At 45.3% G+C, this 23,953-nt stretch overlaps 1 protein-coding gene across 1 annotated transcript in view; it reads right to left on the reverse strand.

Annotated features, from left to right (window-relative positions):
* LOC116523323 (coiled-coil domain-containing protein 33-like) overlaps positions 1 to 23,953 on the reverse strand; it is a gene marked incomplete at its 5' end in the record, with an annotated part of 57,053 nt that overhangs the window by 29,995 nt on the left and 3,105 nt on the right. Inside the window, 2 exons of the mRNA XM_032238427.1 lie at positions 1,889 to 1,998; positions 7,852 to 7,985. Of these exons, the coding sequence (XP_032094318.1) occupies positions 1,889 to 1,998; positions 7,852 to 7,985 (244 nt within the window). The remainder of the gene's footprint in view (positions 1 to 1,888; positions 1,999 to 7,851; positions 7,986 to 23,953) is intronic.

Here is a 23,953-nt window from a genome sequence, read left to right on the forward strand (position 1 = left end):
CATTCCCTCACCACTCAGGGAAGGATACTGCAAAATCTCCATTCCCTTCCCACTCCATTGGAAAGGATACTGCAAAATCCCCATTCCTTCCCCCTCCATTGGAAGGTACTGCAAATCTCCATTCCCTCCTCACTCCAGGGGAAGGATACTGCAAACATCTCCATTCCCTCCCCACTCCAGGGAAAGGATACTGCAAAATCTCCATTCCCTTCCCACTCCAGGGGAAGGATACTGCAAAATCTCCATTCCCTCCCCACTCCAGGGAAAGGATACTGCAAAATCTCCATTCCCTCACCACTCCAGGGGAAGGATACTGCAAAATCTCCATTCCCTCCCCACTCCAGGGGAAGGATACTGAAAAATCTCCATTCCCTCCCCACTCCAGGGAAAGGATACTGCAAAATCTCCATTCCCTCACCACTCCAGGGGAAGGATATTGCAAAATCTCCATTCCCTCCCCACTCCAGGGGAAGGATACCGCAAAATCTCCATTCCCTCCCCACTTCAGGGGAAGGATACTGCAAAATCTCCATTCCCTCACCATTCCAGGGGAAGGATACTGCAAAATCTCCATTCCCTTCCCACTCCATTGGAAGGATACTGCAAAATCCCCATTCCTTCCCCACTCCATTGGAAGGATACTGCAAAATCTCCATTCCCTCCTCACTCCAGGGGAAGGATACTGCAAAATCTCCATTCCCTCCCCACTCCAGGGGAAGGATACTGCAAAATCCCCATTCCCTCCCCACTCCATTGGAAGGATACTGCAAAATCTCCATTCCTTCCCCACTCCTGGGGAAGGATACTGCAAAATCTCCATTCCCTCCTACTCCTGGGGAAGGATACTGCAAAATCTCCATTCCTTCCCCACTCCTGGGGAAGGATACTGCAAAATCTCCATTCCTCCTACTCCTGGGGAAAGGATACTGCAAAATCTCATTTACTTCCCACTCCAGGGGAAGGATACTGCAAAATCCCCATTCCCTCCCCACTCCAGGGTGCTCTCTGAGCTTGTTTCATTACCCAACTAGGTAACATTATCAGTACTAGAAGAGAGTGGTGAAGGAGGAAGAGAAAAAGAAGAAAGAGGAGAAGGAGGAGTTTGGAGGGGATGGGGAGGAGAACTGTGGGGACCTTGGTGCTCTCTGAGCTTGGTTGTTTTCTTGCAGATCTTTCATTACCCGAACGAGGTAACAAACTAAATTACATCAGCAGCATAGCGCCTCATTCCAACCCTTACTTGCAAATATTCTCCTTTAAAGTATAAACAGGTAGATTACAGTGGCCCTCAACCTTTTTGGCACCAGAGGCCAGTTTCATGGAAGACCACTTTTCCACGGACTAGGATGGTGGGTGGAGAGGAGCAGCGTGCAACCTGGATCCCGCACATGGTAAGAGTTTACAGTAGGATTCGCACACCCACCATTCACATCCAGCTGGGCTACCCAGGCCATGAACCAGTACCGATCTGCGGCAGTGGTGGGATTCAAATAATTTAACAACCGGTTCTCTGCCCTAATGACCAGCATGGTAGGTGGGGCTTGGTGGTCATGTTACTGGGTGGGCATGGCCAACTCAACATCACTCACGTTGATGAGTGTTTCACCTTAGCTATTACAATGTAATAAGGGTTAACTGGAGAGGCAGTTTCTGTAAGCAGATCAATAAAGATTAGGCTAGAAACAACACCAGAATGTTTCCCTCCTGCCTTCCTTACAGGATTAGCCCTATAAAGTGGGGAAAAACAAAAGGAGATTTCTTCCAACAACCGGTTCTTCCAACTGCTTAGAAAGTTACCAACCGGTTCTCTCGAATAGGTGCGAACCGGCTGAATCCCACCACTGGTCTGCGATCAGAGGGTTGGAGACCTCTGGCTTACATGACTCACCAGTACCAAGGCGCAGTGATAATGATGGAAAGGACGGAGGTATTTCACAGGGATGTTGTATTTCGCAAGAATTTCTTTGGTGTCCTTGTCAGCTACAGTGAGAGACACATCTGGAAAGACAAAGGCGGTCAGATTAAGCCACAAAAATGCCAGCGAGAGCAAGAATCGTGGTCAGCTCTTTCCATTTTTATTTTCTTTCCTGGAAAGCAAGCGGGGCGCCAGGCTGCTGCTTTTGATCGGAGCGGTGACATTTAATCTCCCAGCCTTTCCTGCCATTTCCCCAATCTAAATAACTCCCCCAGGGGAGCTATTAGGCACATGAAAGGGAAAAAAAAGAGAATGCAGATTCTTTGGTCCTTTCTATATTGTTTGCCCTGCTCTGGGGAGAAACCACGGTTTTCAATGGGGATGATGGCAGCTGATTGAGACCTGACAAATAATGGAGTCGGGTGGATTAACAGCCCTTCTCTAAAAGATGTTCCTCTGATAAAAAAATTAGAGCAGAGGGGGCTGCTTTTAAAATTGGAAAGAGAGCCAAATATCTACCCTTCCCTAGTTGTTACAAAATTGATTGGTGTTTTTGTTCGTTTATCTCTCATAAACCCATTCAAATGCTTGTTAGTTACTGAGAGTTCAGAACTCCATCAACAGAGAGATGAGAGAGAGAGTGGGTGAGTGAGAGTGAGAGAGAGAGAGAGAGGGAGGAGGGAGGGAGTTGAGAGAGAGAGAGACAGACAGACAGACAGACAGATGATAGAGATATAGTTAGATGATAGATAGATAGATAGATAGATAGATAGATAGATAGATAAGAAGAATATGATGGTGATAGATGATAAATAGATAGATAAATAGATGGATGGATGGAGAGATAGATAGATAGATAGATAGATAGATAGATAGATAGATAGATAGATAGAGATAGATAGATAGATAAATTAGATGGATGGATAGATAGATGATAGATAGATAGATAGATAGATAGATAGATAGATAGATAGATAGATAGATAGGTAGATGTAGATGTAGATGTAGATGTAGATAGATGATAGATGATAGATGATAGATATAGATATATGATAGATTGATAGATAGATAGATAGATAGATAGATAGATAGATAGATAGATAGATAGATAGATAGATAGACAGACAGACAGACAGACAGATAGATGATAGATAGATGTAGATGTAGATGTAGATGTAGATAGATGATAGATGATAGATGATAGATGATAGATATAGATATAGATATATGATAGATAGATAGATAGATAGATAGATAGACAGACAGACAGACAGACAGACAGACAGACAGATGATAGATAGATAGATAGATAGATGTAGATGTAGATAGATGATAGATAGATGATAGATTGATTGATAGCTAGATATAGATATAGATAGATGATAGATAGATTGATAGATAGATAGATATAGATAGATAGATATAGATAGATATAGATAGATGATAGATAGATGAGAGAGAGAGATGACAGAAAGAGAGAGGGAGATGAGAGAGAGATGATGGAGAGAGATGATAGATACTGACAGATATCTCAATATCCATCACTTTACATGTCTACTGCACTATAATTGCAGTAGGAAAACCATTGTATTGTCATCTGACACAAGCCCCCACCCATGTGCTAATTTCTAATCTCGCCAATTATCATCACCTTATGAATTTCTAACACCGCTAAGCAAAGTTTTAAAAGCTGTGTGGAACAAAAGGCCCAGGCAAAGAACACAAGCTCCCATTCATTCCCTTGATAAAACTCATTATTCTTAGCTGTACGTGTGAAAAGGGGCCTGAAGAGGCTCCCAATCCTTGGGGACCCCCCCCTCCCCTTGTCTTCCGAGCAGAGAGCGCTGTCCTTGGTGCTGAACTGTAATCAGGCACTACTTGAAGGGAAGACGAAGGTGTGATAAATAGTTGATAGTGTCTACATTTTGGTTTGGAATTTACATCTCGGGGGTGGGGTGGGATATCCACAGGGAATAGTTATGTTAGGCTGTGGTAGAAAGAGCTAAAAAAAACACCTTAAAAGGATTGTAAATGTTTGTATTTTTATCTGCAAAAATACACCTTAACTTCCATTCCCATCCAAAGCCTTTTCTTTCTCTTCCTTTCGAACACATTTGTGTATGTTTCGTTTATTTTTTCCACCCCACCTTTATTTTTTTTCTGTAACGTTGCCAAAGATGGGGGGAAGAGGGGGGGAGAAGGGGAGAGGAAGAAGGGAAGGGAAAGGAAGAGAAGGAATTGCAATAGCGCTCTGTTAAAATAAAAAATGAACTTCAAACATGCAAGGCATTTATTAGACAATGAGAAAATTGGGGCATGATAGAATTAAAATCTTTTTTTGACTGCTCCATCAAAAATAAACACCCCAATAGCTAAGACTTCAAGATTAATAAGAAACCTAATAATTTAAGAGTATGAAAGCAAAGCCAGACAATGAAAGTTGAACCATATTTCTATGAAAATGGAGTGGAAGAGAGTTAATCTTTTGAGTGGACTCAAAATGGGGAGTTTTCAGAATTCGATAAGTTGAAATAGGCCTCTTCTGTTATTTCAACTAGAACTACCGGTAACAAACCGAACCAGGACTACCCAAACTGGTAATAAAAAATGCTACCGTTGGCCTGAACCGGTAGTAAAAAAATGCTTAACAATGTTCTGATGATCAGCTGTGCTGCACAATGATACAAAGGTTTCTTTTTACTTTTTCTTTTAGCATTTGGGGTCCGTTTTTGCTCTTAGGAGGATTATCTGAGGCCTGCTAGGCTAAAAATGGGGGTGGGGGTGCTGCGAAAGAAAGAAAGAAAGAAAGAGGGATGGGAGAAAAAATGGGAGGGAAGGAAAGAAGGAAGGAAAGAAAGAAAGATGGATGGATGGGAGGAAAAACTGGGGGGAAGGAAGGAAGGAAGGAAGAAAGAAAGAAAGAAAGAAAGAAAGAAAGAAAGAAAGAGGGAGGAATGGGAAGAAAAAAGGGAGGGAAGGGAGAAAGAAAGAAATAAAGAGGGATGGGAGAAAAATGGGAGGGAAGGAAGGAAAGAAAGAAAGAGGGATGGGAGAAAAACCGGGAGGGAAGAAAGGAAGGAAGGAAGGAAGGAAAGAATGAAAGAAAGAAAGAAAGAAAGAAAGAAAGAAAGAGGGATGGGAGGAAAAACCGGAGGGAGGGAGGGAAGGAAGGAAGGAAGAAAGAAAGAAAGAAAGAAAGAAAGAAAGAAAGAAAGAAAGAAAGAAAGAAAGAAAAGGAGAGGGAGGAAGGACCACAAACCTGGCATTAGACGCAGCTTCAGAGGATACCTTGAAAGAGCACAGCAATCCAGGGCTGGAAGCCACCTGGAGGCCATCTAGTCCAACCCCCTGCTCCAGCAGGACATTGTTAAAGTGAATTTCCGTCTTTTGAACCCCCAGTCACATGACTACATAGCCACGCCCACCCAGCCACATGATTCCCACCGAGCCACACCCACAGAACCTGTAGGAATTTTTTTTTAGATTTCACCACTGCTCCATAGCATTTCCCGAGCTTCCTGAGAATCCAGCTGAAGCTCCAATCTGACCTTATTAAGGAAGTCTCAAGCCAGGGAGACCTTGTTCCTTTGCGTTGGGAGATGCTCTCCAGCCTGTCTGCCAGCCTGTCTCATTATCTCCCCTCCCCCCCCCAGCAGGGTTGTTCTTGCCCTGGCCATTATTCTTTGTCCCACAAATCCCTTGCCCAAGAAGGCAGGCCTGCCTCTCCTGTGAGCCTTGACAACGGATGAATACAGCTTCATTTCCTCAATCATTAGTTGCCAGTCGCTTTCCGTGTGACCCCCCACTGGTGAAGGGAGGGGGCAGAGGCACCACATAACTAGGACTAAATAGATAACCACGAGCAACAGCCTTGCCCGGCTTCTGCCCAACACATGGATTTCTTTGTCTCTCCCTCTTCTCTCTCTCTCCCTCTCCCTCTCCCTCCCTCTCTCCCTCTCTCTTTTCTCTCTCTCTCTCTGGAGTTGCCTCTCATCAATTCATTTTCTTTCTGATTGCAATCACCAACTCCAAGAACACCGTGACTTCAGATGCCGCCTGGATGTCACCCTGGGGGCCACCACCTAACCTCACAACCTCTTGATCAGAGAAGGAAGGGTGAAATCCAGTGGTGGGATTAAAATAATTTAAGAACAGGTTCTCTGCCCTAATGACCGGCTGGGTAGGTGGGGCTCGGTAATCATGTGAGCGGGTGGGGGTGGCCAACTCAACATCACTCACGCTTCGCCTTAGCTGTGACAATGTGATCAGGGTTAACCAGAGAGGCAGTTTCTGTAAGCAGGGCAACAAAGATGGGTTCACCGACAAATGTGCGCTGACGAAACTGCGCCCACCATTAACAAACAACATAATGGGACGTGAAAACAACGTTATAACCCTAATCCTAACCCTTTATAATGTTGTTTTCACGTCCCACTATGTTGTTTGTTGATGGCGGGCGCGGTTTCGTCAGCGCGCATTTGTTGGGCGCGCATTTGACGGGTCACGCAAAGATGGGGCTAGAAACACCAGAATCTATCACCCCTGGTTCCATGGACCTTTTGGCGTATAGCCTTGCTGGCCACATGACTCCAGTGTTGACTTTGGACAATGCCAAGAAACGGAGATGCCCTAGATCGGAGAGAGAAAACTTTCCCTCCAGCAGAAGCATTTGACAGGTCTTTGGCTGAAGATGTTCTTCTTTTTTCTCGGAGGGCATCTCCAGGTCTCGCGGGGTATGTGTCCTTTTGGGGGTGCTGCATCCTTAAAGGAGCAGGTCCCGGTCCACGCAACCCTGGCCCTCATCTTGACTCTTTTGACCTGTCCTGTCGATGCCCCTGTCCCATTGCCTTGCCTAGGAAAACAGCTTCCTCCAACTGTCTGACCACCGTCCAGGCCTTCCGCACAGCCTTGAAGAACTGGCTAGCCCGTCAGGCCTGGGGACAGAGATAGTTGCCCCTCCCGAATGATGAATGCATGTTGCTTATTGTTTTTTATTACATGTGTCTATGTTATTGTTTGCATTTCCCCCTCCCTGATTTTATGTGAGCCGCCCTGAGTCCCCTCAGGGAAAAGGGCGGCCTACAAATGTCAATAAAATCAAAATCAAAAAATCAAATCAACTGGATTTAGGGAACCAACCTTGAATCTCTGCAGAAGGCCCCATCTTCTTCCTTCTGGGCTGAGATAGGTAGCGGAGTACATCAAACACTGTCTTATTTCACTGAATCAGGAGCCGTAATGGAATTACCTGGAGTGCTACGACTGGCTGGCTTCGTTGCGCCAGTGTCTGGCATTAATCTAATTGCTTAACTCTAATGCCATTAGTATTATTATGATTACCCGCATAACATCGCTCAGCTTGGAAGAATAAAGACCAAGCCACCAGGACGGATGGTTACCGTCTTGGGAAAACACCTCAATTATCAATCATCATTTCCCCATTAAGGCAGGTAACGGAGCTAGGAGGGAACGAGCCAGAGATAGCAGAGCACAGATCCCAGTTCCTAGCTAGGAGATAAGCGGGACTATTTGGTAGACGATTATTAAATATAGACTCATTTTCTTGATGGGGAAAGGAAGGATTCAGGAGGAGGACTCTGCATGCACAATCTGCTAGCTGGGTACCACCTCATGTGTTTATGCCACCGAATTCCGTTCAGTTTGGCACGCAAACTTTTTAAACTCTTGCATCCCATTGATTGATGAAGTGCCATCAAGTTGGCGTCAACTCTTAAGGACCGTGTAGATGTTCTCCAGGACCCTCAACACCCCCCACCCCCCCAACCTGATCCTTAAGAGTTTCCAACCTTCCCCCATCGTCACCACGACTGAATCTATCCTTCTTGTTTCGGGTTGGTTCTTTTTCCTCCTCCTCCTCCCTTCAATTCGTTCATTCAGTCCCACCAAGCTTCACGGATCTTCCAAAGCAGCCCCACCTTCTTCTCCTGCCTTGATGGAGTCAATTTCCACGGTCACTCTTTCCTCCCAGGTTGGAGCGTACGTGGGTTGTGCAGAGACGTGGGTCACTGCCTGAGCTGACTGCTTGCTGTCTTCTTCTTCTTTTGTTTTGCTACAAATGGAGAAGAAGGGAAGATGTGACATAATTTGGGTACTTGGTAGGTATTGTTCTGTTCTGTTCTGTTCTACTCTACTCTACTCCTATTCTATTCTATTCATTTCTATATTTTACTCTATATTCTATTCTGCTCTGCTCTGCTTTACTCTACTCCATTTCTATATTTTATATTCTATTCTATATTCTATATTCTATTCTATTATTTCATTATTTCTATTCTATTCTATATTATATTCTATTCATTATTTTATTATTTCTATTCTATTCTATTCTACATTCTATTACTTCATTACTTCATTATTTCTATTCTATTCTATATTCTATTCTATTATTTTATTATTTCTATTCTATTCATTATTTTATTATTTCTATTCTATATTCTATTCTATTACTTCATTATTTCTATTCTAGTCTATTATATATTCTATTCTATTCTATTCTAGTCTAATCTAGTCTAGTCTAGTCTACGCTACCCTACCCTACCCTACCCTACCCTACCCTACCCTATCTTTCTAGTAAATAGTTTTGGCTGGTTTCTATGTTCCTTCAATAAACCTAGTTGCCTTAACAGACGCCTTGACATTTTAGTCTATGCAGCTACATATGGTATCATTTCTACTTTTTGTAATGCAATGCCTCCAACCTATTTTTAATATACATTTCCCAAGCAAAGATTTTGCCCCCAGCATTTGCCTAGACTTGCTCTCTTGAATGGCATTTTGCCAGATCAGCATTTCAATTTGCAGAGCCTCCCCCAGCCAAGTATGAAAGATAGCCCCAGACCTTCTCTGGTACTGCCTACACAACCTTCCTGGCAGATTTATTCCACCCTCCTTGGCGTAATTTATTTCCATCCATAGAACCATTTATTTTACCTCTCTCTACCATAACTTATTTCCAGACCTGGTGTAATTTATTTTACAGCCCTAATATAATTTGCATTGATTGGCAGGAGCTCCCCAAGGTTTCAGATTTTTTTTTAAAAAAGGTCGTTCCCATCTCAACCTAGAAATGCTGAGCTAAGCTACTGGGTTTTCCTGCAGGGAGAGATCTGGGCTCTGAACATGAGTGACGTCTATTCCCTAATTTATTCAAACCTTTCGGTCCCCGTTCTGCATTGGGGTAAGACAAACAGCTATATTTTGGGAAGCAAATGACCTGTCCTGTGAGTCCCTTGGGCTGCAAGGTGACCAAACTGGCCAATCCTAGAGGAGGTCAACCCTGACTGCTCTCTAGAAGGTTAGATCCTGAAGATGAAACTCAAAGACTTTGGCCACCAAATGAGAAGGAAGGACTCATTGGAGAAGAGCCTCATGCTGGGAACGATGGAGGGCACAAGAAGAAGGGGACGACAGAGAAGGAGGTGGCTGGATGGAGTCACCGAAGCAGGTGGCATGAGTTTAAATGGACTCCAGAGGATGGGAGAGGACAGGAAGGCCTGGAGAAATGTTGTCCATGGGGTCGCGATGGGTTGGACACGTCTTTGCAACTAACAACAACATAGATATATATGTAGGTAGATAAATAGATAGATAGATAGATTTAGATAAAGAATGACTAAACCAGTCAGTCCTGGAGAAGATCAACCCTGACTGATCTTTAGAAGGCCAGATCCTGAAGAGGAAACTCAAAGACTTTGGCCACCTAATGAGAAGGAAGGACTCCCTGGAGAAGAGCCTCATGCTGGGAACGATGGAGGGCAAAAGAAGAAGAAGGGGACGGCAGAGAAGGAGGTGGCTGGATGGAGTCACCGAAGCAGCCGGCGTGAACTTAAATGGACTCCAGAGGATGGTAGAGGACAGGAAGGCCTGGAGGAATGTTGTCCACGGGGTCGCAATGGGTCGGAAACAACTTTGCAATTAGCAGCAATAACCACTTTGTTTTTTTTTTACAGAGAAATCCTTCCAAACTTCCAAATTTTGTTGCATCGAAGTTCTGAGGTCTTTTCTCATGGTAAAAGTGGATGAATTGTCCAACCAATTATTGACGAGAAAATTGCTGCAAATTATTGTTATTGTTATGGTTCATGGCACATTCGGCCAGATATTCAGGCTGGATTACCAGTTTTGGATTCTTTGACTAACCACAAGAAAAGCAAGTGAATGGATCTGCTAAATACGTGTAGCATGTTGGACAAGGGCTTTGTGTACTTATTTCTGTTTAACTGGAGGCTGGAATAGGAAATCTATGAATATTCCTTAGTGAGAAACGTCCATACTTTACCTGCGTCTGCCGTGACGGCTTTTTAGTTTTGGATTTCTATTGATTCCAACTAATCAATGCCATCATTTGCACTTCATTCTCATCACAGCATTTCAACTCCCTGGAGATGGTGATTGTTATGCATGTTACTATCCAACTGCATTAATGCCTCTTACCAAGTACAGAAGAAGAGTTCCGTGCAGGAAGAGAGAATGAGTCAAGCAAGGAAGAAAGGAGGAAGAGAAGGGGAGGGAAAGCTATCGACACCAGGAGGGCTTCTTGCACAGAAGCTAGAAAACGGCCTCACTCAGGCCAACTTCAGAGTTGACACCATCAGGGTCAGAAGCCAAATACTAACTGTCATTCATCTCTGAAGAATTTATCATCTTACCGTAAACCTCAGCTCATTGTTCCCCTTGCCCTTCTCTACAGAGTCTTAAAATGCAGCTATTAATTAGATCAGAAATTGCAACTTCCTTCAGCCCAATGTGTTGGGAGAGCGTTAATTGATGTAACGTCATTATATCCTTCAGTTGCAAGCATGGAAATGCAACTGACATCCCAATTCAGGAGCAATTCGGGAAGGAAGGAAGAAAGGAAGGAGGGAGGGAGGGAAGAAGGAAGAAAGGAAGAAAGGAAGAAAGGAAGAAAGGAAGAAAGGAAGAAAGGAAGAAAGGAAGAAAGGAAGAAAGGAAGGATAGTGCGAGAGAAGGAGGAAGGAAGGAAGGATAGAGCAAGAGAGGGAGGAAGAATGGATGGATAGAGGGCGGGAGGGAGGGAAGAATGATGGATGGATGGAGGGAGGGAGGGAGGGAGGAAAGAAGGAATGAAAAATAGAGGGAGGGAGGATGGATGGATAGAGGGAAGGAGGAAGGAAAGAAGGAAGGAAGGAAGGAGGAAGGAAGGAAGAAAGGAAGGAAGGATAGTGCGAGAGAAGGAGGAAGGAAGGATAGAGGGAGAGAGGGAGGAAGAATGGATGGATAGAGGGTGGGGGGAGGGAAGAATGATGGATGGATGGAGGGAGGGAGGGAGGGAGGGAGGGAGGGAGGAAAGAAGGAATGAAGGATAGAGGGAGGGAGGATGGATGGATAGAGGGAGGGAGGAAGGAAAGGAGGAAGGAAGAAGGAAGGAAGAAAGGAAGGATAGTGCGAGAGAAGGAGGAAGGAAGGAAGGATAGAGAGAGAGAGGGAGGAAGAATGGATGGATAGAGGGCAGGAAGGAGGGAAGAATGATGGAGGGAGGGAGGGAGGGAGGAAAGAAGGAAGGGAGGAAAGAGAGGGAGGAAGGGAGGAAGAAAGGAAGGGAAAGGGGGATTATTCACTGCCCCAAGATTCCTCTTGAAATAGGCATTCTCACATTTGCACACGTGGGCCGCACCTCTTCCGAGATGGGGATGCATTTCAGCTAATTGACATCCAAAGTTTTCTACAAAGAGGAGAGGGGCCAGTTCTTCTAAAGCACGAGAAGGCGCCTTTCTTCTCTTTTTAGGTCCCCTCTGTCCGTTGTCCCTCAAAAAGACGCGAACTCCCGTTTCCAACACTTAAGAGCGGGACAGGTTACTAAACATTTCCGCCAGCCTTGCAGGTGGGTGGCATGATGGCGAGATGATTCTTGTCCATCAACTCTTTCAAGGCTCTGACCTTGCGCCCCTCCAACTCATCTCCCCCAGCTGCTCTCCTGGACTCCCAGGTCTTTGAAAGCTTCTTGGGTTGCTGCCCCTCCCCATCAAAACACACACACACACACAGACACACACACAGAGGCCCCTCTGCAAGCCACCTCCCTTGTGATCCACTCATCCCAGAATTGCCTCTTCTCCGGGCAGTCAGCCGATGAAAATTTAATGACGGTTTTCTTTCAAGCCATTTGATCCTGGCCTCTCGGCTGCCGCACCCACCCACCTGCGGCTGGCGAGACCCTTTTAATGGAACCCCAGGCTGGCCCTCCTGCGATGTGTTAATGAGGTTCTCGCTTGAAAGGGGGGAGAGAGAGAGAGAGAGAGAGAGAGAGAAGTAACAGCCCTCTTGTATCTTCCCAACCTTCCCACCCGACCCCCCTCTCCTCCTTCTTAGTCTCCCTTCTATTCTCTCTCTCTCTCTCTCTCTCTCCCCACCCCTTCTTTCTAAAACCCCTCCTTCGCCTTCTTAAGTGTAGCTACTGGCATTTCAAACTCTGTAATTGGCCGCGTGTGACTCCAGCCAGAAATTGCCCCGCTAGGTAAAGGCGGACCACCTGATCACGACCCTCCCTCCCTCCCTCTTTCATCTTGGACCCTTTCCCCACCACCCCCTCCCGCTCTCCATCTCCAAAGGGCCTCCTGCACCACTCGTGCATTAATAATGGATCCTAGTTTCCAAGTTTCCAAGTTTAATACAATGTGTATGCCGCCCACTCCCATCGGGACTCTGGGCGGCTCACAGCAAGACAAAGAAACAATTAAAATTAAGAATAAACTCCCTAGACCCACCGTTTTTTTTTTCCAGGGCGGATATCGGTAGCCCCGATAAAAATCAAACAGCCGAATCCATGGCAACTGCAGAGCCAAAGTCAAGGATGAAAAGTTGGAGAAAGCTCCAGGTGAAGACGAATAAGATTAGCTCAGAAATTCTACTCTCTCTCTCCTTGCCTCTTCGTCTATGGAGATTCTCCATCCTCCAGGTTGGGATTGTCCTACAGGTGTTTTTTTTTCAAGAGGCAACTGGACTTTCTGGTTTTATTTCTGTTGAAGAGGTTTCGCTTCTCCTCCGAGAAGCTTCTTCAGCTCTGACCTGACGGTGGGGAATGGAAGGATTTATACTCCTTGCAGACAGCTGGACATTCGCATCCTTTTTAGAAGGTCCTTGAAGCACTTGGGGTTTTATCTGTGTCAGTGGTGGGTTTCAAAAAAAATTTTAGAACCTCTTCGGTAGGTGTGGCCTGCTTTGTGGGAGTGGCTTGCTGGCCATGTGACTGGGTGGGCGTGGCCATCTTGTAAAATGTGTTGAAACTCACTTAACAACACTTAGCAACCAAAATGTTGACTCAGAAACTCTAGCATTTGAAGCACGCAAGTCTCGAAGCTGTCAAGTTACAAGACCCTTGCACTCCTAACCCTTTAGAGAGAAAAAAAACACCCCAGGGGTGTTCAAAGTTGACAGCTTTAAGACTTGTGGACTTCAACTCCCAGAATTCCTCCTCCAGTTATGTTGGCTCAGGAACTCTGACATTTGAAGCACACAAGCCTTAAAGCTGTCAAGTTACAAGATTCTTGCACCTCTAATCCTTTAGGGGGAAAAAACCCCAGGGGTGTTCAAACTTGACAGCTTTAAGACTTGTGGACTTCAACTCCCAGAATTCCTCCTCTCGCTCTTCATCTTGATGATGTGCAGATGGGAGGGGGAAGGGAGCTGGAACTGGTTCTAAACGGCACTGTAGATTTGTGGAACCTCTTCTAGAGAAGAGGTTAGAACTGGCAGGAACCCACCCCTGATCTGTTTCCTGAGGGTCACCTGAGTAGTGCAAATGGTTCCTTTGTAGTCAGTTTTCCATTCTATTCTTTTTCTATTCTATTTTCTATTTTCTATCTATTCTACATTCTATTTTATTCTATTCTATTCTCTCTTTTCTATTCTATTCTCTATTCTCTATTCTCTATTCTCTATTCTCTATTCTCTATTCTCTATATTTCCTATTCTATTTTCCATTATTTCTATTCTATTCTATTTTCTATTCTATTCTACATTCTATTCTATTCTATTCCCCTCCTATGCTTTCTATTCCTTTCTATTCTCCAACTTTCTCTCCAACCTCTGTCTCCCTTCATATTACCTGGTGTCCCCATCTTAATCTCACAAAAATGATTCACCTCTGATGGAGAAATGTAATTTGGGGGTCAACCAAGTGTTCTAGACCCCACATCTAACCATTGTGCCATTATCACACTGCATCAAGAGAGGCTCCCCTGAACCTTCTCATTCTCCCCGAGTCCCCAAGTTAGGCTTTTGCTGATTTCTCCCTCATTCATTTTCTGTTCACGCTCAGCTTTGGTAGAAGGTCACTGCTGCCTTTTCTCCAAAAAAAACCCCATTCCATGGAGAAGGCAAGAGGTGTGCGAGCCATTTCTCGTTGCAGGGAAATGTGAACAGCTGCCTGGTGCCAACTGTTACAACCAGCCAAATGCTGCCGAGACCACAGGCGTTTGCCATGAATGAAAATGAAGATGGGCAGGCACTGGGAAGAAAAAACATCTGCAGACCCGAAAGCCAAGAAGCACACGAGTACAATTTAGAATCAGACAATAACAGAGTTGGAAGGGACCTTGGAGGTCTTCTAGTCCAACCCTCTGCCTAGGCAGGAAACCCTAGACGGTTACAGACTAATGGCTATCCAACATCTTCTTAAAAACTTCCAGTGTTGGGGCATTCACAACTTCTGGAGGCAAGCTGTTCCACTGATTCATTGTTCTGACTGTCAGGAAATTTCTCCTTAGTTCTAAGTTGCTTCTCTCCTTCATTAGTTTCCACCCATTGCTTCTTCTCCTGCCTTCAGGTGCTTTGGAGAAGAGGTTGACCCCCTCTTCTTTGTGGCAGCCCCTCAAGTATAGCAATTCAATTCAATTTATTAGATTTATAGGCCGCCCAATCCCGGAGGACTCCGGGCGGCTTACAAAAGACAAGACAAGAAAAACAAAATAAAAATAAAAATAAACAATTTAAAATTCTCCAACACGCATACGTTCTGATCGGGGCTGGACCCTACATAATAAGGTCAACAGCCCCAGGCCTGCCGGAACAGCCAGGTCTTAACAGCTTTTCTGAAGGCCATGAGGGTGGGTGAGGTCCGGACCTCTGGGGGCAGCTGATTCCACAGGGTCGGAGCAGCCACAGAGAAGGCTCTCCTCCGAGACCCCGCCAGCCGACACTGTACGGCTGATGACGTCCTAAGGAGGCCCACCCTGTGGGATCTTATCGGCCGTTGGAAGGTATGTGGCAGTAGGCGGTCTCGCAAATACGCTGGTCCTGAGCCATGTAGGGCTTTAAAGGTAATAACCAACACCTTGAATTGCGTTCGGAGACCAATTGGCAGCCAGTGCAGGGTGAGGGGTGCAAGGGTCTTGTAACTTGACAGCTTTAAGACTTGCACACTTCAATTCCAGAGTTCCTGAGCCAACATGACTGGAGGAGGAATTCTGGGAGTTGAAGTCCACAAGTCTTAAAGCTGTCAAGTTTGAACACCCCTGGGGTTTTTTCTTCTAAAGGGTTAGGGGTGCAAGGGTCTTGTAACTTGACAGCTTTAAGACTTGCGTGCTTCAAATGCCAGAGTTTCTGAGCCAACATTTTGGTTGCTAAGCAAGAGCATTATTAAGTGAGTTTCACCACATTTTATAAGTTGGCCACTCCCACCCGGTCACATGGCCGGCAAGCCACTCCCACATAGCAGGTGACACCTACAGAAGAGGTTCTAAAAATTTTTGAAACCCACCAGTGGTGTGCACCCATGTAAACATATACATAGGATGCTCTGATAGATTCAGGCACTTGGTGCATGCTATTATTTATATAATGTTTGCGAAATAAATAAAAAAAGATATTTGCATAGTGTTTATCTACCAGCAACTACCTGGGCAATTCCACCACCAACAGCCACAATAACAACAACACAACTTTTCCATCCTTCCATGCAAAAGCTAAGAAACAAATGGGAAGCAGAAAGAAGAATAGAGAAAGGCGTACTCAAGAGAGAACAAACGCACCATTCCCTTTGATTAGGAACCAGGAGTATAAACAACCAAGAGTACATTAAGAATTAATCAGATACTAACCAGATGCATTTAACATTCGATCCTAACATAATCTGTAATCGCTCCAGCAACTGCCAGCTGCAGATTTAGAAAGCAATTTTCAAAGGCCCATCGCGCTAATTGCAAAGGTCTTTGTGAAGTCACCCCTTGGATAGTTCATCTACTGTTTGATCACCGAGAAAATAGATTTGTGTTTTTTTTCTTGTCTGGTCTTGCTTTGGGGGAAAAAAAAAAAGCTGATAGGGCAATTTCACAGATTTTTTATTCTTGAAGTCCGCTTCATTTTCGGACAACGATGTTCGTCTGGGCAAGTTTTTTTGGTGGGGGGAGCAGGGGACAAGGAGGCTGCTATGAATGGGCGATGTCAGGTTGCAGGCAGGATGGAGTTATGGCACCCACATGGGCAATTTTCTAACATTGTCCTGGGTTTTTGAGCTGAGGTGGCGCAGTGGTTAAATGCAGCACTGCAGGCTACTTCCGCTGACTGCAGTTCTGCAGTTCGGCTGTTCAAATCTCACCAGGCTCAAGGTTGACTCAGCCTTCCATCCTTCCGAGGTGGGTGAAATGAGGACCCGGATTGTTGTTGGGGGGCGATATGCTGACTCTGTAAACCGCTTAGAGAGGGCTGAAAGCCCTATGAAGCGGTATATAAGTCTAACTGCTAACTGCTATTTTGAGAAGTTAAGCCTAGACAAGTGGGTGAAGGGGTAGGAAATGAATTTATCACTGAAAAACAAGGCACGTTGTTTTTCTCACACATCAACTTTGTGATTTGACCATATCCAAGGTTTTTTTTTTTTTTTGAAATGTTTAGCTTCCTTGAAGATGTCCTCATAGGACTTCTTGGATACGATGCCTCTGATTTAATCTGTTAGATTTCCATGCAGCTTTTCAACCCAGAAAACTAGCACCGATGATGGGACCTACTTTGAGTAATGAAACGTCTGCAAGAAAACTATCAAGCTCAGAGAGCACCAAGGACCCCACAGTCCTCTCTCCTCCTCCTTCTAGCACTGATGATGTTATCTAGTTGGGTAATGAAACGTCTGCAAGAAAACAAGCTTGCTCAGAGAGCATCAAGGACCCCTCATATCAACCCTGAGCTACAAATATTCTCCTTTATTGGTAACAGAAAACTAGTGTTTGGTTATCTCTCCTTGAGATGCTCAATTCAGAATTGCACTTAGGTTAAACCTGGACCTAAAGCCAGCCGTGATATTGGTTCAGGGGCATTGTTGAATGTCCTGGCATTATGAAGATGGCCTCCTGATATTTCTTGAATCTGACCCAACGTTCCTTTGGAAGTTTGTGCTTGGAAATTTCACACGAGAAGTGAAGGAAGGAAGTGGGTGAGTAAACTCATTTATTTGAGGAGGGAGTGGCTGAACATATGAGTGAAGGATCCTCAAAACCTTGAAGATCTTTCCACATCTTTGCAGTCCTTCATTCCTGACCCATAATTAAGGTGGACTCTAACTTGGATGGACTCCACTTTCTAAAGGTGTCCACTAGATCTTTCCACATAAGAAGGAGCTGAAGACTCCTTCAGTTCTTCTTGAAGAAACTTCCCAGAGTTCAGGTGTCTTTCTACATCTTTGCAGTCCTTCAATCCTGGCCCATAATTTAGGTTGACTCCAACTTGGATGGACTCCACTTTCTAAGGGTGTCCACTAGATCTTTCCACACAAGAAGGAGCTGAAGGTTCCTTCAGTTTTTCTTGAAGAAACTTTCCAGAGTTCAGGTGTCCTTCCACATCTTTGCAGTCCTTCAATCCTGGCCCATAATTAAGGTGGACTCCAACTTGGATGGACTCCACTTTCTAAGGGTGTCCACTAGATCTTTCCACATAAGAAGGAGCTGAAGACTCCTTCAGTTCTTCTTGATTTCCACACAAGAAGGAGCTGAAGGTTCCTTCAGTTTTTCTTGAAGAAACTTCCCAGAGTTCAGGTGTCCTTCCACATCTTTGCAGTCCTTCAATCCTGACCCATAATTTAGGTGGACTCCAACTTGGATGGACTCCACTTTCTAAGGGTGTCCACTAGATCTTTCCACATAAGGAGGAGCTGAAGACTCCTTCAGATCTTCTTGAAGAAACTTTCCAGAGTTCAGGTGTCTTTCTACATCTTTGCAGTCCTTCAATCCTGGCTCATAATTTAGGTGGACTCCAACTTGGATGGACTCCACTTTCTAAGGGTGTCCACTAGATCTTTCCACATAAGAAGGAGCTTCTTCTTCAGTCGACTAGATCTTTCCACATAAGAAGGAGCTTCTTCTTCAGTTCTTCTTGAAGAAACTTTCCTGAGTTCAGGTGTCCTTCCACATCTTTGTGGTCCTTCAGTCCTGACTCCTAATTTAGATTGATTCCACTTACTAAGGGTATCCATTAGACGTTTCCAAATAAGAAAAGAACTGAAAAGAACTGAAAAGTCCTTCAGTTTTTCTTGAAGAAACCTGCTGGAGCTTAGATGTCTTTCCACATTTTTGGAGTCCTTTCATCCTGATCTGTTGATTGTGGGGGGAGTTTTGGTTGTTCTTTGGTTCCTGGTTTATTTATTTATTTTGGTGGTGACCTCCCTCTCCCTTGCGTATTTCCTGTTCACCAGACTCAATTCAGCTGGCTTCCTGCAACACAGCCCAGACACTACAAACATTTTGAGATATCAAGGATTCTGAATGCTTGTTCAGGCCACCACCAGGTCCTAAACGACACCAGGACCAAAAGCAAAGGATCTTGATTCATTCCTGTAGCCCCCCTTTAAAAAAAAAGATGAAATAATAAGGAAGCTGAGAGAGAACGGTATATCAGTGAAGGAGCGTGCGTCCTCCCAGATCTCCTGCGTTCCTCTCTTGGCGTCTGTCTCATACCATTTATGCAATTATGACATTTGTCTCTAGAGCTGTGGGGGTAGGGGGGGTTGGAAATTGCATTTCTGACACAAATCACGGGGCATGCTTGCGTAGGAAAGCGGAGCTTTGGCAAAGCTGAGCTTCTCACCATCCAGGCCTTGCCTCTAGGCGCAAATGACATTCAGCACAGCAGGCGAGTGACAATGTGCGAGATTAAAATGAACAGGACGCCACAGGAAAATCACTTCCGGCTTGTGTTCCTATCCAAACCCAAGAAGTGAAGGGTTTTCCTTCCCCTCCGCTCAGCTACGTTCTAGAAGCAGCAGAGGTGGGGTTCACGGGCTTCAAACCCCTTGTTCTGACCCCAGGCTTCCTTAGAATGCAAGAAGCAGAATCTGGGTCCCTGCAAAACCCCTTTGATTTACACGGCTGTGAATCATTCCTTTCATTCAGAGCCAGGCAGGCTTTAGCAAACAGTCTTTCAAAGGAATATTTATCCACACGAACCTTATCTCGTTTGGGGAGAAGGAGGGAGGGAGAGAAGGAAGGAGGGAGGGAGGCAGGAGAGAAGGAGGGAGGGAAAGAGGGAGGCAAGGAAGGAAGGAGGGAGGGAGGCAAGGAAGGAGAGAGGGAGAGAAGGAAGGAGGGAGGAAGAGGAGAAAGATAACTAGTTTCCAAACGCCGGGCAAGGTAGCACTTGGCACAGAGTCTCTTAAAGTCACAAACAGAACTTTCCACTCTTGAACGGACTGAATGAACAAATCCTGCAAAATCCCCCTCCCCATTCGCTCCTATTTTGTTTCCTTGAGACGCCTTGTCCATCTTCCTCAAGGCTGTTGCAACCGTTGTGTTCCTCCTGCTGAGCCTTGCGACAACATTCCATCACAGTCCATCTTTCACCAAGGCAACCCAAGCTGGGATCGTGTTTCCCATCCCACCTGAGGTCAAAGGGGCAGAGATGAACCCAGGTAGCACACACACACGCACCCCGTAGGCAGTTTGCAGGAGTAATTGTGCGGGATGCATCAGGTGTGTTCTCCGAAGACATCTATTTCAGTAACCATGGTGAAGAAAGTGAGGTGGAAGGACCTCCGTTGTGATTTGAAAGGATGCTGATTTCAGCTCCAGGAGCACGAAATGGGGCTTTAAGAGGAACCTCGCCAAGGCAAACGGTGGCCTAGCAATGGCCTTGGGAGAGCAGAACCTGCTAATGAGTCAGTTGCTCTTAGCAACGGGTCCTTCTCAGCTGTGTAAGCAGGGGGAATTAGCAAGATGCTAATGATGGGTGGGAAGCAGGAACAAAGCTGCTGTCATCCGGAGGCTAAAGATGAAACTGGTGAAGGGAGAGAGGAGGAGGAAGAAGAGGAAGAGAAAAAGAGAGAGAAAGGAGAGAGAAAGAGAAAGGAGAGTGGGAGAGAAAGAAAAAGAGGGAGTGAAGGAGGAAGAGAAAGAAGAGGAAGAGAGAGAAGAGAGAGAGAGGAAGAGGAAGAGAGAAAGGGAAAGAGAGAAAGAGAAAAGAAAGATAGAGAAAGGAGAGAGAGAAAGAGAGAGGGAAGGAAGAAAAGAAAGAAGAGGGAGAGAAAAGAGAGAGAAAGTAAGAGAAAGAGTAAGAGAGAAAGGGAAAGAGAAAGAGAGAAAGAGAAAAGATAGAGAAAGGAGACAGAGAAAGAGAAAGAGAGAGTGAAGGAGGAAGAGAAAGAAGAGGAAGAGAGAGAAAAGAGAGAGAGGAAGAGGAAGAGAGAAAGGGAAAGAGAAAGAAAGAGAAAAGAAAGATAGAAAAAGGGAGAGAGAAAGAGAAAGAGAGAGGGAAGAAAGAAGAGGAAGAAGAGGAAGAGAGAAAAGATAGAGAAAGAGAAAGAATGAGAGAAAGGGAAAGAGAAAGAGAGAAAGAGAAAATATAGAGAAAGGAGAGAGAAAGAGAAAGAGGGAGGGAAGGAGGAAGAGAAGAGAAAGAGGGAGGGAGGGAGGGGGAGGGAGGGAGAAAGACTCTTAAAATAGCCCCTTTTAAAAGCTTCCATCCTGCTCACCCACAGAAACAGGAGTGTTGATTTATTTATCAATGATATTTGCTTACTTTCCCCTACAGGAAAAGCCGATTAAAGATCTATTAATAATAGAAGATCCTTCGGACTGAAAATAAACTTTGAATGGGAGAGCCAGAATAAAACCTCTATAGATATATCTTTAAAGCTCTAAATATTTAGAATGGAGGAAGGCAAGAAGAATGAAAAATGAACGAGCATTAAGATCAACATAGATTCTTAAGAAACTCATCCAATGGGGAGAGGAACCTGGAAAGATGCCAACTTTTATAGCCAAGCCAACGTAGATGAGAACATTGGTGTAGACAATGCTTTGAATCCATGGTTGATTGGTGAATTCTGAGAGCTGAAGTCCACAAGTCTTCAAGCAGGGGTGAAATCCTCCCGGTTCGGCCCGGTTTGGCCAATTGTTCCTGGTTCTGCGAACCTTCCAAAGATTGCGCGACTCACAGTTTATCCGCGCAATTGTCTGAAGCTTTTTTTCCCCATTTTTTAAAGAATTTTTTTCCTGCCAGAAATGAAATGAATAAGAAGGAGACAGAGAGAAAGGGGAAGGAAGGAGACACAGAGAAAGGGGAAAGAAGGAAGGAAGGAGACACAGAGAAAGGGAACAAAGGAGACACAGAGAAAGGGAAAGGAAGGAAGGAAGGAAGGAAGGAAGGAAGGAAGGAAGGAAGGAAGGAAGGAAGGAAGGAGACAGAGAGAAAGGGGAAGGAAGGAGGCAGAGAGAAAGGGGAAGGAAGAAAGAAGGAGACAGAGGGAAAGGGGAAGGAAGGAGGCAGAGAGAAAGAGGAAGGAAGGAAGGAAGGAAGGAGACAGAGAGAAAGGGGAAGGAAGGAGGCAGAGAGAGGGGGGAAGGAAGAAAGAAGGAGACAGAGAGAAAGGGGAACGAAGGAGACACAGAGAAAGGGGAAGGAAGAAAGAAGGAGACAGAAGGAAAGGGGAAGGAAGGAGGCAGAGAGAAAGGGGAAGGAAGGAAGGAAGGAAGGAAGGAAGGAAGGAAGGAGACAGAGAGAAAGGGGAAGGAAGGAGGCAGAGAGAAAGGGGAAGGAAGAAAGAAGGAGACAGAGAGAAAGGGGAACGAAGGAGACAGAGAGAAAGGGGAAGGAAGGAAGGAAGGAAGGAGACAGAGAGAAAGGGGAAGGAAGGAAGGAACAAAGGAGATAGAGGGAAAGGGGAAGGAAGGAGGCAGAGATTGCTTTCAAAAGTGAAAAGAAGTTGGCCACACCCACCCAGTCACATGATCACCCACCAAGCCACGCCCACAGAACCGGTGGACAAAAAAATTTAGATTTCACCTCTGTGTCCAAGGTTGGACACCCCGGATGTAGAAGGAGATGTATGTCCCTTTGTGGCTGAAGATGAAGACGTTGAAAGTTTCTACGATGTCATAATTTAAGACAGCCACCCCCAGAAAACCATCTCTTTTCTGCACCTCTGAACAATTTCCCTTCTCAAACAGCTGCTCCCTTCCTCCAGCCAACCAGACAGGGTATTTATTCGTTCAACGGTACAGGTTTACCGAAGCTGCGGGCAAACCCCGAGGCTTAACGAGAACAGGATTCCCAGAGGGTTGATCTCTTTTGAAGCAACCCTCCTGGTGGATTCTTTGACCGGCAACCAACTTGCCTCTTCTCACGGGGTGTCTTCGTCCCAAGGGCAAGTCACCACCTGGTTTCTACAGCCCGAACCTCTCCAGAGTTCAAAGGAGGCCATTTCCTTCTCTTTATTCCATCCAGTTCTTAAGCCAAGACTATTTCGATGTATTTATAACCCAACTTTCCATGGGAAGATTACTTTCCCAAACAACTTCATGGTGATTTTATAAGATGTGGGGTCTTTGGTGCACCCTGAGCTTAGTTGTTTTCTTGCAGATGTTTTGTTACCCAACTGGGTATCATCACAAGTGTTTTGGTTATCTAGTTGGGTAATGAAACATCTGGAAGAGAACAGCCACGCTCAGTGAGCAATCAAGAACTCCACAGATCAACTGTGAGCTAGAAATATTCTTTTTTTAATGGTTTTATAAGGGACAGAGAGGTGAACAGAAAAAACATTTGGTTCAAGGGTGAAATCCAGCAGGTTCTGACAGGTTCTGGAGAACCGGTAGCGGAAATTTTGAGTAGTTCAGAGAACCCACAAATGCCACCTCTGGCTGGTCCCAGAGTGGGGAGGAAATGGGGATTTTGCAGTATCCTTCTCCTGCCATGCCCACCAAGCCATGCCCACAGAACTGGTAGTTAAAAAATTTGAATTTCACCACTGATTTGGTGGAATGTGAAAATAACTAGTATGACATCCTGTGGCTGAGAAGTAGTAGTAGTAGTAGTAGTAGTAGTAGTAGTAGTAGTAGTAGTAGTAGTATTTGGGGGACTGCAGGCAGCTGGTGGAGTGACCACTCAGCAGGAGGAGGAGAGGGAGGAGGAGGAGGAAGAGGAGGAGGAGGAGGAGGAGGAGGAAGAGGAGGAGGAGGAGGAGGAGGAGAAGAAGAAGAAGATAATAATAATAATAATAATAATAATAATAATAATAATATTATTTGGGAGGGCTGCAGGCAACTGGTGGATTGATCACTCAGGAGGAGGAGGAGGAGGAGATAGATGAGGAGGAGGAGGAGGAGGAGGAGGAGGAGAAGAGGAAGAGGAAGAAATAATAATATTATTTGGGAGGGCTGCAGGCAGCTGGTGGACTGATCACTCAGGAGGAGGAGGAGGAGGGGAAGAAGAAGAGGAAGAGGAAGAAGAAGAATGAGCCGAGGTGGTGCAGTGGTTAGAGTGCAGTACTGCAGGCTACTTCAGCTGACTGCTAGTTCGGCAGTTCAAATCTCACCGGCTCAGGGTTGACTCAGCCTTCCATCCTTCCGAGGTGGGTAAAATGAGGACCCGGATTGTTGGGGGCAATATGCTGACTCTGTAAACCGCTTAGAGAGGGCTGAAAGCTCTATGAAGCGGTATATAAGTCTAACATTGCATTGCATTGCTAGAAGAAGAAATAATAATATTATTTGGGAGGGCTGCAGGCAGCTGGTGGACTGATCACTCAGGAGGAGGAGGAGGAGAGGAGGAGGAGGAGGGGGGGAAGAAGAAGAAGAA

The sequence above is a fragment of the Thamnophis elegans genome, unplaced genomic scaffold (genome assembly GCF_009769535.1).
Source record: "Thamnophis elegans isolate rThaEle1 unplaced genomic scaffold, rThaEle1.pri scaffold_168_arrow_ctg1, whole genome shotgun sequence".
In the NCBI taxonomy this organism is placed as follows: domain Eukaryota; kingdom Metazoa; phylum Chordata; class Lepidosauria; order Squamata; family Colubridae; genus Thamnophis; species Thamnophis elegans.